Source organism: Zootoca vivipara, chromosome 16 (genome assembly GCF_963506605.1).
Source record: "Zootoca vivipara chromosome 16, rZooViv1.1, whole genome shotgun sequence".
Classification (NCBI taxonomy): Eukaryota; Metazoa; Chordata; class Lepidosauria; order Squamata; family Lacertidae; genus Zootoca; species Zootoca vivipara.
Genome location: NC_083291.1, coordinates 37,654,000 through 37,668,736, shown reverse-complemented (window position 1 = coordinate 37,668,736; position 14,737 = coordinate 37,654,000). Strand labels below are relative to the sequence as shown.

General features: G+C 42.2%; 1 protein-coding gene across 1 annotated transcript in view; it reads left to right on the top strand.

The window, feature by feature from the left end:
* The window catches only part of WNK3 (WNK lysine deficient protein kinase 3), an 81,755-nt gene that overhangs the window by 29,435 nt on the left and 37,583 nt on the right, over positions 1–14,737 (top strand). Inside the window, exons 3-10 of the mRNA XM_060269240.1 lie at positions 38–210; positions 1,902–2,122; positions 4,501–4,658; positions 6,747–6,835; positions 7,476–7,695; positions 9,993–10,281; positions 12,549–12,742; positions 13,630–13,782. Of these exons, the coding sequence (XP_060125223.1) occupies positions 38–210; positions 1,902–2,122; positions 4,501–4,658; positions 6,747–6,835; positions 7,476–7,695; positions 9,993–10,281; positions 12,549–12,742; positions 13,630–13,782 (1,497 nt within the window). The remainder of the gene's footprint in view (positions 1–37; positions 211–1,901; positions 2,123–4,500; positions 4,659–6,746; positions 6,836–7,475; positions 7,696–9,992; positions 10,282–12,548; positions 12,743–13,629; positions 13,783–14,737) is intronic.

The following is a 14,737-nucleotide window of genomic DNA, read 5'->3' as shown; positions in this document are numbered from 1 at the left end:
ATGTAGTGATTCTTTGTTCATCTTTTCTTCATTTTAGGACAGGAAGCTGACCAAAGCTGAACAGCAGAGGTTTAAAGAAGAAGCTGAGATGCTCAAGGGATTGCAACATCCTAACATTGTCCGATTTTATGATTCCTGGGAATCAACTGTTAAAGGAAAGAAGTGCATTGTATTGGTAACTGAGCTGATGACATCTGGAACACTGAAGACGTATGTTTTTTCTTTCACAAATTTGATATAGTTTTTTTTTTAAATGTACATTCACACCTGCTAGGACTGTTTTCACCCACTCCCCATTATGTGGTTGTATTGTAGGCCAGCCACATCAAGTTCAGCCACTTGGCACCAGAGCTGTATTGTGGCATATATGGGATATACTGTATGTAAATATCTTGCTACCCATCTGTGGCATGGTGGTTTGGTGATTAATCTGTATGGTTGAAATCTGCTTCATGTCAGTACAGTGCACTAAACAGTGTTGAATCTGAATATGAGGCAATTAGATTCACAGTCCTGTAAAGCTACAAGACTCATTGGTTGGCCTTGGGTAAACCCTTATATGATGGGTGGAATAAAGGAAACAAAAACTGAATACAAATAAGCCCTTTAAAGTTCTATAGAAATTATAACCATTGTAGTTAGCATTGATGGTTAAGTTTTCTTTGGTGTGGGATGGGGGTAGAAATAGGAGAGTGTACTGAGAAGTCTCTTGACTTCACACACGTGAATACAGTCTCCTTCCTACACAGATGTCTCCTCATTCTGCCCCGTTACATGGCAGCAGCGAAGATCAACTAAATTGCAAAATTGCTGCAGTTAACTGATTTTTAGGGATTACTGATTTCAAGCTGGCAGATCATATATGCTATGTGAGTTGGTTATAATCAGGAGAGAAAGAAAATGTGCTGGGATTTGTGTACTGGGGCTGAGAAAGCATTGCTGACTATGTAGAAATTCTGTGTAAAAGAATATTATGGACTACACAGTGTAACAAGAAAGATGGAATGTATGACTGAGAGACGGAAGCCTATTCTGTGATTTTGGTCTAGTCTTTCTCTAATTTCTACCACTGCTTTCCCGCCCCCAGGTGTAGAAAACTGTTCAGCAAAAATTAAGGCTGTTAAGATAAATTTAAAATGTCAAATAACTTCATTTTTACATTGATGCTACTACTTGAATTTATAAGATTCCCCCACCCCCACCCAAGAGAGAACTCGTGAGATTACCTGTGTGAAGTTTCAAACTTATGTTGGGTCCCTGGAAGCAGAGCCTGCAGATGATGATAATGCAGAGGTGGATTTATATGTAAGAGAGCAGATATTCCTCCAAAAACTCCAGTTTTTGCTTGTAAGCACAGATTTCTGCTTTTAAGCACTGTATTAATACAAGATCATCTGCATGTCCAAATTAATAATTGGACAGTCAAATTATGGATCCCTTGAGATTTCCACAAGACAGTGGTGCCATAGGTCAGTGTCTGGTTGTTGGTGGTTCACGCCCATTCAGAGGCAGCTGTTGGCAGGATTCCTGCATTACAGGGAATTCCTGCATTACATTATATGACCCTTGGAGTCCCTTCCAACTCTACAATTCTATTATTCTAAGGCCCACATATAGCACATTAGATGTGATTTATAAACAGTTGAGACAGATTTCCTTGTAGTATGCTGACTCCCTCTTTATCTTTTGGTATTCTAACCCAGTTATTCATGGAACCCCTGTTCATGTTGTGATATCTTGCAGAACCCAAACATCACAAGAACTTATTAATATTATTGGAATATTATTCAGAATCACTGAAGTGTCAGTGTAAAATTCCACAAAACGCCATGGAAACTTGATGCAAGTGGATTAACTTGATGGTGTGGTTAACATCTGCAGTGTGGTGTTCTCTCTCATAGGTACTTAAAGCGTTTCAAAGTCATGAAGCCAAAGGTGTTAAGGAGCTGGTGCCGACAGATCTTGAAAGGGCTGCATTTTCTGCACACAAGGACCCCTCCTATCATCCACCGTGATTTGAAATGTGACAACATCTTCATCACGGGGCCCACTGGTTCAGTGAAGATTGGCGACCTGGGACTGGCCACCTTAATGCGCACATCGTTTGCTAAGAGTGTCATTGGTGAATATAGTGTGTTTGTGTACTCCACTGGAGAGCCACTTGTGGTCTTTTGGTGTCTCTCTCTTTGTCCTCAGTAGAGACTGGAATCTGCAATTGTATCCAAGCAGTGCTACTGCTATAGTGCATAAAGAATTCAAGATCAGGCTTCCTAAAGTCTGCCTCTTGAGTGGTTCCAGTGTAATGTTTCTTATCCACTGGAAAATTTTGACCATGAATGAAAAACATTTCTAACACACTCCAGTGTAATGTTTTTATGTTTTTATGTCCTAAATTCAGTACCAAAATTCTGCTGCCTCATAACTGAAATCTAGAGATTGAAGGGTGGACCCTAATATTGTACATGAGCTGCATATTATGGTTACTCATCTGCATGAATTCATTCATGGGCCATTTGCTAGGTTGAAGCCCCTTGGCTTGTTCACACAAATCAAAGGCAGCTAATAAAAATTTAAATACATGTGAAACATAAATCCAAACCAATAATATACCTGAAGGAGGTATACCAATAATATACCTGAAGGTATACCTGAAGGAGCGTCTCCACCCCCATCGTTCTGCCCGGACACTGAGGTCCAGCTCCGAGGGCCTTCTGGCGGTTCCCTCATTACGAGAAGCCAAGTTACAGGGAACCAGGCAGAGGGCCTTCTCGGTAGTGGCACCCACCCTGTGGAATGCCCTCCCACTAGAGGTCAAAGAGAACAATTACCAGACCTTTAGAAGGCATCTCAAGGCAGCCCTGTTTAGGGAAGCTTTTAATGTTTGATGGATTTCTGTATTTTAGAATTTCTGTTTTTTTGTGGAAGCCGCCCAGAGTGGCTGGGGGAACCCGGCCAGATGGGCGGGGTATAAATAATAAATTATTATTATTATTATTATTATTAATAAGATAATTTGATAATAATTAAGCACATTAATAACGGAGCCCTTAAAGGTCAGTACTGTAAAACATAGGAAGGAACATAGGAAACTGCCTTATACTGAGTCAGACCATTGTTCCATCTTGCTCAGTGTTGTCTACACTGACTAGCAGGCACTTTCCTGCATTTCAGAAAGAAATCTTTCCCATTCATTCCTGGAGATATTAGGGATTGAACCTAGGGCCTTCTGCATTCTACCATTGAGCTTTGATCCTTCACCACAGATGGAGCCATCTGAGCCTTGCTATGTTGGGCATTCCAAAGTAAGGATGCCATGACTGAAAGGGTCCGGTTTCTGATACTTGCTCGTCAAATGCCTAATTCAGATGCTAGAGGTTCTGATAGAATAGAAGTATGGTTGTTTCTTTTTATTTTCTTCTTCTTGGGGTTTTTCAGGTAGTCAGAATATGCAGAATTAGGGTGGACAGGTGGGATCTGCAGAAAATTTTTCTAGGCAGTCATTTTGTCTTTCAGGATGTTCTATTCCATGTTTCTCCTGCAATTTTTTGGTCCCTCCTCCTAATGGTCAGTTAGCGTTCTATGTCAACTGAGTACAGTATACTTGGTTGTTACTGAATTAATTTCACCTCCTCATATATTTTTGTTATTAGGTTTTTTTTTATTGTTTTCCAAACTTGCAATTTCCCCATAGCTAATATCTCCCTTTTTTGTGTGAAATGCAGCAGTTTGGCTATATAAGGATCCACATTCATAGATTACGTTCACTATTTTGTATTGTTACAAAAGTCGGGTGCCTCTCCCTCTCTCTGCTGAGCAGTAGCAAGAGTCCATAGGGTTCCCGGCACTCACTTAGGGTATGTGTTCTTTTGGAGAATTGAGACATGGCGGAGACTGTCGTAGCTTTAAAACATATCCACCTATTTACAGCTTCAGTCTACATGGAGGGAGTCCAGGACTTACACCATGGTCATTTCAGGAGGGGCTTGTCCCCCACAGCAGTGCAGCCATGGAATCTATGGCATCTCTCCCAGCCAGCCTTCAGCCAGCCTGCTCAAGATGGATCCCCATCTTTCTTCCTCCTTCTTCCCGGAACACCTTGCTAAAGAATCCCCTTTCCTGTCACTTCAAACACATACCCCATCACTGTGGCAACATCTATCTCCCCAGGCCAACAGACCCCTCTCAGATAGCCCACAAACCCATTTTGCCATGCTAACAGATTTGCTCTTTGCCAGGCTTGCCAGGCTGGTTTGCATAAGCCAGCCCAGGGATTCCTTGTCTGGCACAGTTCTGCAGTTTGTACTTTCATACATATCCCCGTTAATCAAAATCCTACCATTTATTAATTTCTAAGGTTGGGGGGGGTCCCCCCCACCAAATCTATAACAGTATATAGGCTGCTACTGCGTGGAAAGCAGCAGCACTTGCAAAGTGCTTGTTGATGGACTGCAGCAGCCCAAAATGTGGAAAAACTTTGGCTTCTTTTTACTTTTTCTCCAGGAACTCCTGAATTTATGGCTCCTGAGATGTATGAAGAACATTATGATGAGTCTGTTGATGTCTATGCTTTTGGAATGTGTATGCTGGAGATGGCGACCTCTGAATACCCATATTCTGAATGCCAAAACGCAGCTCAAATCTACCGAAAAGTCACCAGTGTAGGTGTAAATGTAACTTCTTTGTTAGGATAAACTTGTGTATTGGGAGCTTAAGGCAACTAAGCCAATTATTCAGAACTAATGCTAGTCCTGTTGCCCTGCAAAGCAGCTGCTAAACTTAGCGTGGACTTACCTAGACATTGCTGAGTTCTTTCTAGAGTGACTGATAGTTTTAGGTGTGTCATCTGCAGAAGAAGTTTAACTACTGTTTGGTGTTCAGATGGCACAATATGCAAGGGTAAACTTGCTTATTTTAGGCCAGAAATTGAATGGATGGTTCCTTAACCAACCTTATCTATCTATCTATCTATCTATCTATCTATCTATCTATCTATCTATCTATCTAGCTAGCTAGCTAGCTAGCTAGCTATTTAATTTCTATACCAACCATCACCTGAGGATCACAGGGCGGTTAACAATATTGAGCTGAATAAGTGTCAATCCCTGCATAATCTTTTCCTCCCAGCTTCATAGTCAGACTGGCAACTCAAATGATGTGTTCATTCAGACATCAAAAATAACTCCCATACATTTATTCTCTGGCTACTGTGTGTGGCTTGTTCTGTAGCTGTAATGAACTGGTCACATTGAAGGTTGGGGCATTGTGTGTGTGTGTGTGTGTGTGTGTGTGTGTGTGTGAGAGAGAGAGAGAGAGAGAGAGAGAGAGAGAGAGAGAGAGAGAGAGAGAGAACGAGAACAGATCAGAGGATTTTGTGGAAGTATTTAATACAGGCATACCCAAACTAAGGCCCGGGGGCCGGATGCGGCCCAATCACCTTCTAAATCCGGCCCGCGGACAGTCCGGGAATCAGCATGTTTTTACATGAGTAGAATGTGTCCTTTTATTTAAAATGCATCTCTGGGTTATTTGTGGGGCATAGGAATTCGTTCATATATATTTTTCAAAATATAGTCTGGCCCCCCACAAGGTCTGAGGGACAGTGAACCGGCCCCCTGCTGAAAAAGTTTGCTGACCCCTGATTTAATAGCAAAATCACAAGGATTCTGTCTGTCATTGCTGATGGTGCTCCCTCAAGTTAGTTGCAGTTCATTACTTTATTGCACTTGGCAATAAAGGTTGGCCAGGACTAGGTCAAAACACAATGGTGGGACAGAAGGAATAGCCAAATGGCACTCTCTTTCTACTAATTAACATGGACACAATTTATTAAGAAGTTGTCCTGTGTAAACTGTATTGACATGAACAGGAGCTACTATGCTTTTGCACAGCTGTTTTATTTCTTCAGTGCTCTGCTCTTCCTGGCGAATTGTGCCCTGTGGGCCTGAGCTCTCATTTCCCACTCTGTTGCCTGTAGGCATCCAGAAACACAGCATTTGAAGCAGCTGCTTCACTTTGTCTCATGGTAGGGGAGCCGCTTCTGGGTACTGCCTAATGTAGTTTTTCTATATGTACATTCAGAGTACAATATTATTTTAGCATACTAGCCAGAGTACTCAGATAGTTTGGATGATATTTATGTTTATCCATGATGAACATGGATGAACATGGAAATCATAGTTTCCTTGATTATACACTACATTATAATATCCAGGAGTTGAGGATACATTCTGGAAAGACACTTTAGAGGTATAGAAGACTAAGATTCTCAGCTTTGTGACAAAAACATTTTGTGGGACACTTGTGTGTTCTGTGTCTACAAAGAAAGCAACATTGGGGTGTAGCTTATTCTTTATTAGGTTAAGTTTCATGCATAGTTAAGTTCTTATTTCTGGCTGTTAATGGCTAGATAAGGGTAAGAGAAGAGATTAGTCAAATGAAATGAATTAGAATGATTTTTGACCCCTTTCACAATGCATATTACATAAAGCCTTGATTTTGTTTAAGAAAAGGAATAATGGCTGCAGTTTGCAGGTCAGGTGGGTGGTATTCACTGTGACTTATTTCCAAGTGACTGTCTTCAGGATAAGGGTTTATATGGTTAAGATCTACAAACTTAGGCTGCTTGGAAGAGCAGTTGGGGATTTTCCATAATTCTGTGTAGCAGCAACGGAGAGAACTCCTGCTGGAGAGAACTCCTGCTGGGTATTAGTTATTAACATCACTTCTATGCATCACTTCTCTCCTAGGGCATTAAACCTGCCAGTTTTAACAAGGTTATTGATCCAGAAGTGAAAGAGATCATTGAAGGCTGCATTCGACAAAACAAATCTGAAAGGTGAGCAGGTCCATTTTATTGTGCTCTTTCTCACTCCAAGTTGTGCACCCTAAATTTAAGGGGTGGTCATTGTGAGTTTAACTAGGAAGTTGTTGGTACAGGCTACAAAAGACCTGATTAAGCAAAGCATTCCAGCTTTGCATAGCGCTTTTAAGCACCTGCATAACTCATTTTTGAAGTGAAAGAAAACTGGGAAGCTTTTACTGTTTCTCTTTCTCCCCCCCCCCACATGGTATTGGGAAATTAAGGTGTCTGCTCTGCTTGATTTCCCCTGAAATACTGCTAAGTGCTTAAACTGTAAAACAGTGCCCACATGGTGCATATAGCTAGATGTTGATGCAATTCTGTCCCAAAGAAGCCTGTATCTGTCTTTAATGGGATCTTAAAAACTTTTTGTTTACTATTTTATTGATGTGTCATAAATGCTAGCTGTCCAGTTTTTGTTGTTTTTAAATTTTGGTTTTTGTGTGTGTGCTGAATAGGTGAGTTATAAATTTATTGGATAAATAAACATAATGCCTATCACAAAAGTCCTCCAGGGAACTTTAATACGGGATAAAAGCACCCCACCAGTTGTCAGTTATACCACTGGTGTGGGTATCACAAAACACTCTGTGATTCCCCATTTTTTTGTTGCCAGGCTATCCATCAAAGACCTTTTGAATCATGCCTTTTTTGCTGAGGACACTGGACTTAGAGTGGAGCTGGCAGAGGATGATGACGGACTGAATTCCTCCCTGGCTTTGAGACTTTGGGTGGAGGATCCCAAGAAGCTGAAAGGCAAGCACAAAGATAATGAAGCCCTTGAGTTCAGTTTCAACCTGGAAACAGATGTCCCAGAGGAGGTGGCTTGTGAAATGGTATGTATTAACATTGCTTCCCTTCCCTTTTTTCTTTCCGAGGTGGCAGCATTATTTGCTTCATTTCAAACATGGGATTTTACTGCACCATTTTTTTTTATTCCCACTTTTACACTTTCCTTTAGAGAGTGTTTTTATTCTTTATTTCTTTGCTACGCTTTTATGTTGCCCAGTAACTGATGCTCTCTGGGCAATTTATAAGAAGGTTAAAACCATAAAACAAGACTATTGCCATGGGCAGCATAGGACCAAATGTCTTCCGTGGGGCTAAATCTTGACTTCTTTGTTGTACATGGTTCAAACATTTGGTTTACAAGGAGAAATACTTTTGCAACCCAATCCTAAAGAGGATGACACAGAAGCAAATATATAGGAATGTCTCCCTGAGAACTAGGCTAGGCTAGAACTTTCTCCATGGAGCCAAGCTACAAGTTAAGTGGGAGTTCTGTGCCTGGAACTCCCCACCATTTTTTAAAAAGAAACCGTGCAGGAGCAAAGGGATATACAACCCATCTCCATTCCATGGCCTTGATCCAAAACTCTCTCTCCACCCATTTACCCAGCTGCTTTTCAAGAAACAGTCTTGGGGGGGGGAGTCTGTGGGGGAAAGTGGGGTTCCGGTCACAGAACTCCCACTTAACTTGTAGCTCAATAGTGCACTCCACCCTTCTCAGAGCTGCCAGTCTAGTTTGTCTTAGTTTTCTGTGTGCAGGGAGACATTTGGGCAGGTAGTAGTGCATTTTACGTACAAGGCATAAGGTCACCTAAGGACTGGTAAGCTTCTTGCCAATGGGAGAGCATTTTCCCTAGCATGATTTCTGAAGCTGGGGTTTTATACTCACTTACAGTATGTGAATGGTAAGCCAGCCAAGACCTGATGAAGTTTTTGCATTACTGTAAACAAGTCTCTTCCCCCTTTCCTCTTACGGCTTTGTTTCATTTATTCTCCTTTGCCCAAGTTATCTGTTTAGACTGCAGATTCTTCATTCTGCCTCACTGTTGCCTTGGTTTTGTTTTCACAAAACATTTGGCTTCACAGCAACCTGACAAGTAACAGCGGATGGCTAATGATACTGCAAGGAGTCATAGCAGTGCATCTGCTCATATGTATATGTGCACAAGTGACTCCTGCTTCAGCATCACCCACTAGCCAGCTATGAATGCTCCTAAATTGTTGTTTCAGGATGCTTCATTCTGTGTCTTATGAATGGCTCCATGATGTTGTGCTCTAAAGCTGTTGTTTTGGTCTATTTTCCCTTTATTTTTCAGCTAGGTTTGGATAGTGACTTTGCTAACAGTTGGCAGCTAAGAATCTCCCCTTTGACTGTTCCATTTTAATGCAACATCTGTGCTTGAATTCCTTGTCTTTTAAACTGGATCGCTACCTGAAAATATAACTGTACGTCCCATCAGTAGAAGTCTGTCATGGATTCAAGGATTTAGCAAGAGCCACTTGTCACATGACTGTTTTCATAATAATTGCTTTTCTGGAGTAGGATGGACAGTATTGTGGTTATATTTATCTTGTTGTAATTAATGTGTTCTAATCAAGTAAGATAAATATCAGAGGTGGGGAATAGCTGGCCCCTGAGCCAAATGTGGCCCACTAGGCCTCTCTCTCCATCCCTTGAGATTCCCCTAGGCCGTGCCCCTCACTGGCATGGTCTTGAACCTTACTTGAGTGTTCTTGCTTGGTTGGAATGTGTCCTTGAGCTGCAATGATGTCTCTTGTTTTCTGGCGAGGTGTGGCTTTTGCATGCCTAGAATATAGTGTACTATCCAAAGGTAAGAGACAGATCTGTTGCTCTGTCCACTTTTGCTTCCGTCTCTACCCATCACTGACAGGTCACTCAGAAGGGAATGTAGCCCTTAAGCTTAAAAGGTTTTTCACCCCTGAATTATATAAATGGCTATTTAAAAATAACTATTGTATGATCAAATCAGTATCTAAAAGGGGGAAAGAAAGAGAGTTTTGAAAGGTGGATTTTCATCACAGTATATTAATTTTGAAGACGGTCACATAAGTACTAATTAGTATTGATCCAGCCAATGTACTTGACCTTAACCCATAGCCAAAGTGTAGCAGCACTTGAATTTGTGGGTCTGTATCTTGCTTGCTGTATTGTTTGGCACTCCATACAATAGGTCCAAGATTGATCTGGTATGTGGTCAATGCAAATTCTGTTGCAATGGAACCCTGAGTTAATGTTAAATTACAGAAAAGCATTGCTAAACTCCGATGGATACCAGTTCAGAGGAGCAGAGTAATAACAGAACTGTTCTTTTTTGATGTCCAGGTGAAGTCAGGATTCTTCCACGAAAGTGACTCTAAAGCTGTGGCTAAGTCCATCCGGGATCGTGTCTCCCTAATCAAGAAGACAAGGGAGCGGAGGCAGGTGGGCTACCTGGAGGAGAGAAGAGACTCTCAAAGCAAGCTGCCAAGTGGGCTACCATTACTCCAGCCGCAGGGCTCATCATTCACCACTCCTTCCCAACAGAGCAGGACGGAGTGCGAGGAAACAGAGGTGGACCAACATGTCCGACAGCAAATCCTTCAACAAATGCAGCACAGCTCCTCCATTGCTGGTAATGAGCAACGAAAGGCAGCCTGTACTCCCAAATGCTATCCTGAACTAAGGTTATAACGAGTGAATCAGAGCATCATTTTGTTCATCCAGGTGCATCGCCACAAGGCATTTATTGAACTCCTGGCACTTTTCTGCTTTATTGGAGGTCAATTAGCATGTAAACAGTATATGTGGCAGTTGCCCACTGTTTGAATTGTTGGCTAATATCATGTACATCGGTCTTTACCAATCTGATGCCCTCCAGATGTTTTGGACTAGAACTACCATTAGATGTTTTGGGCTGTATCTCCAATCAGCCTCAGCCAGCACAGTCATGATGACCTGGCGGAAGTTTTCCAATTGCCAACACTTTCGCTCATAACCATTTGCCTACTCAAAATTGCTGTTCAGCCCAGCTTCTTTCTCCTTTACTGATACAAAGCCTTGCACCATTTTTTCCCCTCAGAGGAGAAAGTCAGCTTGGGGGTAGCCAAGTTGTGTGGCTGTTTTGAGCCTTTTCCTCCTCTTCTATGCTGCAACTCTTCACACAATATAGAGCCACCTCCTTGCAGCCACATTGCCCAATAAAAGAACATCTGAGGTCAGCAGCTACCCATGATGTTGCTCCCCATTCAGTTGATAGACATGCCACACTGTGAAATTAGAGCAGCAGGTTGATCGTACCTCCATGGCACCGTTGTCCAGGCAGAGCCACAAGTGAAGCAACTGATTAAAAAAGTGTAGATATGAATACCATTTGCTGGGTATCCTAACTGAGGAGAGTTCTATTGAACTCAGGTCCTGCTTGCAGGCTTCCCATAGGCATCTGGTTGACCACTGTTAGAAAAGGATGCTGGACAAGATGAGCCTTTGGCCTGATCCAGCAGGGTTTAAAAAAAATATTTTTTCAAATGTTGTTGTTGTTGTTGTTGCTACTGCTACTGCTACTGCTGCTGCTGCTGCTGCTTACCCACCCTTTACCTTAAGGTCTCAGGCAGGTTACTACAATTAAAACATAGCATTAAAACAAGAGGGTCAAAACTAAGTACAATTCCAGTTACTGTACAATAAGACATTTGATTATTCCCAACCCAGAATAATGTTCCATTACAAATCAGACCTTATTTGGTGTTCTGTTTCCTCATCACCATTTGTTTGGCATAAAGATGTGATATTATTGCTTGGTTTCTTCACAAACAGCTCCATAAGTGTTGAATATTTCTGATAAGGATGCTGGCTTAAATGTCAGGAGTTAGTCCTTGCCAAAGAGCATATAGTTCCCAAAACAAGGCATGGTTATGGGTTGGTGTCATTGGCAGAGCTGAGAAGAATTCAATGAAAAAGCCTTTGTTGCCTGATCAAAAGACCCGGATTTCAGAATTTACATGGAATGCAAGTTTGTCATGTTTATGCCTGCATAGGATTATGTTCTGATAATAAGTAGCTTTATCCTCTTTTGTTTTCACAACCATCTTGTGATGTAGGTTAGGGTATGGGAGGCTAAAGCACTGAACCTCATGGGCTTTGTAGGTCTGTGAACCCTAGTTTAAGCTCAGCACTCTATCCACTGCTCCAGACTGGCTCCTAGTAGAAGCAGGAGAGAATATTCCAAAGAGGTTTGGGGCATATGTACCTGAAGCATACTGTTCAATGGCAGAGTACCTGGTTTGTATGCATAATGTACCAGGTTCAAGCCATGACATCTCCACATAGACCTGAATTCTCATTCTTGTCTGAATCTCTGGAAAGTTTCTGCCAGCAAGTATAGACAACATAGACCAAACTGAATGAGGTGGACCAATGTTCCTGCCTGATTTAAAGCAGCTTCCTGTGTTCCATATAGAAAACTTACTGATGCCAGCTAAAAGCATAGGGTTGATTTTTTTTAAAAAAAGATTGGACCACCCTTCCTTGCCCTCAACTAGAATGCAGGCTTGCATTTTCTTGTATTATTTTCTCAAGTAAATATTTGATCCTTGTAGATGAGCCATTTCTAGACAGCTCCTGTTATGCCCAATGAAGTGCTATAGCAGTTGTTCCATCAGCACAAGCTTTTCATCTTACCAGACAGAAAGATGTCTCCTCTCCTACCCCCATGCAGTGTTCCCAATTTTGGGAGGTGGTGTATGGAGGGAGGAGAAGAGTGGGGAAGCTTCATTGCACTAGTTCATTAAGTCCAAGTGGTTTGTCTGCATGGGGCAGTGATAGGGAGAAAGATGGGAATTGTTATGGATTCTTCTGAAACAGCTTATCTTTTGTATTTTTCCTCCTCTTATACTGACGCAGCTGACAGTTTATCTGAGAGAGGAGCTGGTTCAGTTATACTTTCGGATGCCTCCAGCCAACATAGCCTGGCTTTCTCCTCGGAACAGATTATGGGCCCCCAGCAGGCCCCCAATCTCTCACAAGCTGAAAACAGTGTTCAAGGACACATCTACGCTTCCCAGCAGCTGGTGGGACATTACCAGTCGATGGCAGGGGTAAGTGACCTATCATTTTCTTAAATATGGTAAGAGAACTACTTGTATCGAGTTTCCAGAAATGTTGTCGTGACTGTGCTAGTCTTAGAGAAGGAATAAAATAAGATAGCTAAGGCAGTATCTTTTATTCAGTCGGCCTCTGTTGATTCAGGATACACAGAATTGAGAGCTATGCAGAATTCTTTGACAATTATAAAACTTCCTGAGCTTAATGGTAGGATACAAGTTAAAAGGATATAAATAAAATTTACATGTTTGGATTTCTCAGATAGAGGAGCATTAAACAAAATTGTGATTTCTCACCATTCTACCTTCCTTTTCCGCTCTGTGTATAGACCAGGCCTTTGTCATATATATATATATATATATATATATATATATATATATATATATATATATATAGTTTAAAGGTCCTAGATTTCTCTAGTCCTTGCATGTAGTAGAATTAAGATAGCCTAGAATGGGAGGAGTCCTGAACTTGTTCCACCATGTGTATCCAGAGGCCCTTTATCATCCATTGAATTTGCCTTTTCGTAGAATCATAGAATTGTAGAGTTGGAAGTGATCCCAAGGGATGCCTTGCAGGAGGAATGTTTTCCTAAGAATGGTAGTGATAGGTGTAAGAGATGCATAAGGGCCCTTCCATACATTCTGTTAAGCTGTTGGATTCTGCAGTAAGTAATGTTACAACAATGTTTTGTGTGGCTCACCGATGCTATAGGTTCACAATCTTTGCTGTGGGTAACATGTCTCAGGATGATGTATCATTTCCCTAGGAGAATATGTTGCCGGAGAATGCAGGCAGGGCAGCTGAGACCAGGAGAGCTGAAGCACAGGCAATCGATTAGTTTTTCTATGAACGGTCCATTTAATTATCTTTTTGTTAGGTGCAACAACAGCCAGCAAATGTGGCCCACCCCAGCGCTTTACCACTAATCCAGTGTCAGCCTTCAACCCTACCCACCCACAGCTTGGCCCCCCCTGTGGTTCCTCAAGCCCAGGCGTCTCCTGTTGCACTTCAGCAGTTCACACCGAGGCTGGTAAGGGCTTCCAGGGATAGTCTGACTGATCTGATGGTCTTTTCAAACCGTCATTAAAAGAGCATCTCACAAGGGCATCTTGGACACTGAGCCATACACCTACAAGGGACTTTGCAATGACGAGAGCAGGCAGTCTTGTAAAGTGGGAGATAACGTAGCAGTCGTTCTTGTTGTTGAAGAAGAAGTCTGTCCGGATGATGTGTGCCACTATGGAGAAGTTGCATGGGGCACGTGTGCAGCCTCCAGGTTGTGGTGGGGGGAACATCCCCCAATTGACAGCAAATGTTGAATGGGTGATGGAGTTTGCTTCACAGTTGAAATTAAACTGCACATTGCAACATGTCCATATGTAACATAAGCCTGGTGGTCATTTCTTCACTGCAAAGGATTCTCAAGAGGGGGCAATTTGCAATGAATGAATGACAGGGGAGAAAGAGTATCTGTCACTTTTCTTCTGAAACTTTTACTTCAATCTGCTCCCCCCCCCCCAAGGGGATTTCACAGACATTTTTCTGAAATAAATGTGGCCTGAAAAACTGGCAGAAGAAAAGTGCTTGGTGAGGGAAGGGTTAAACACCCCCACCCGCACCCCGCTGCTTCTGTTTATAAACTGTCCTGTCTTATGAACACTGTGCAGTGGAAGAGGAGACACTGTTCTAATGTTTCACCTGCTTGCATTTTAAAAGGGGGGTTGGTCTTAAGTGCATCACAAAATGACACCTAGTAGGTGCCATGGCACTCCGGCACCGATACCCCATTCAGTGGTCACAATAACAAAGAATATCACTGGAACATAGGAAGCTGCCTTATGCAGAGTCAGATCATTGGTCCCTCCAGCTCAGTAGTGTATACGGTGGCTCTCCAGAGTTTCAGGCGGGTGTCTCTCCTAGCTCTACCTGGAGATGACAGAGATTGAAGTCAGGACCTTCTTCTGCATGCAAAGGAGATGCTCTGC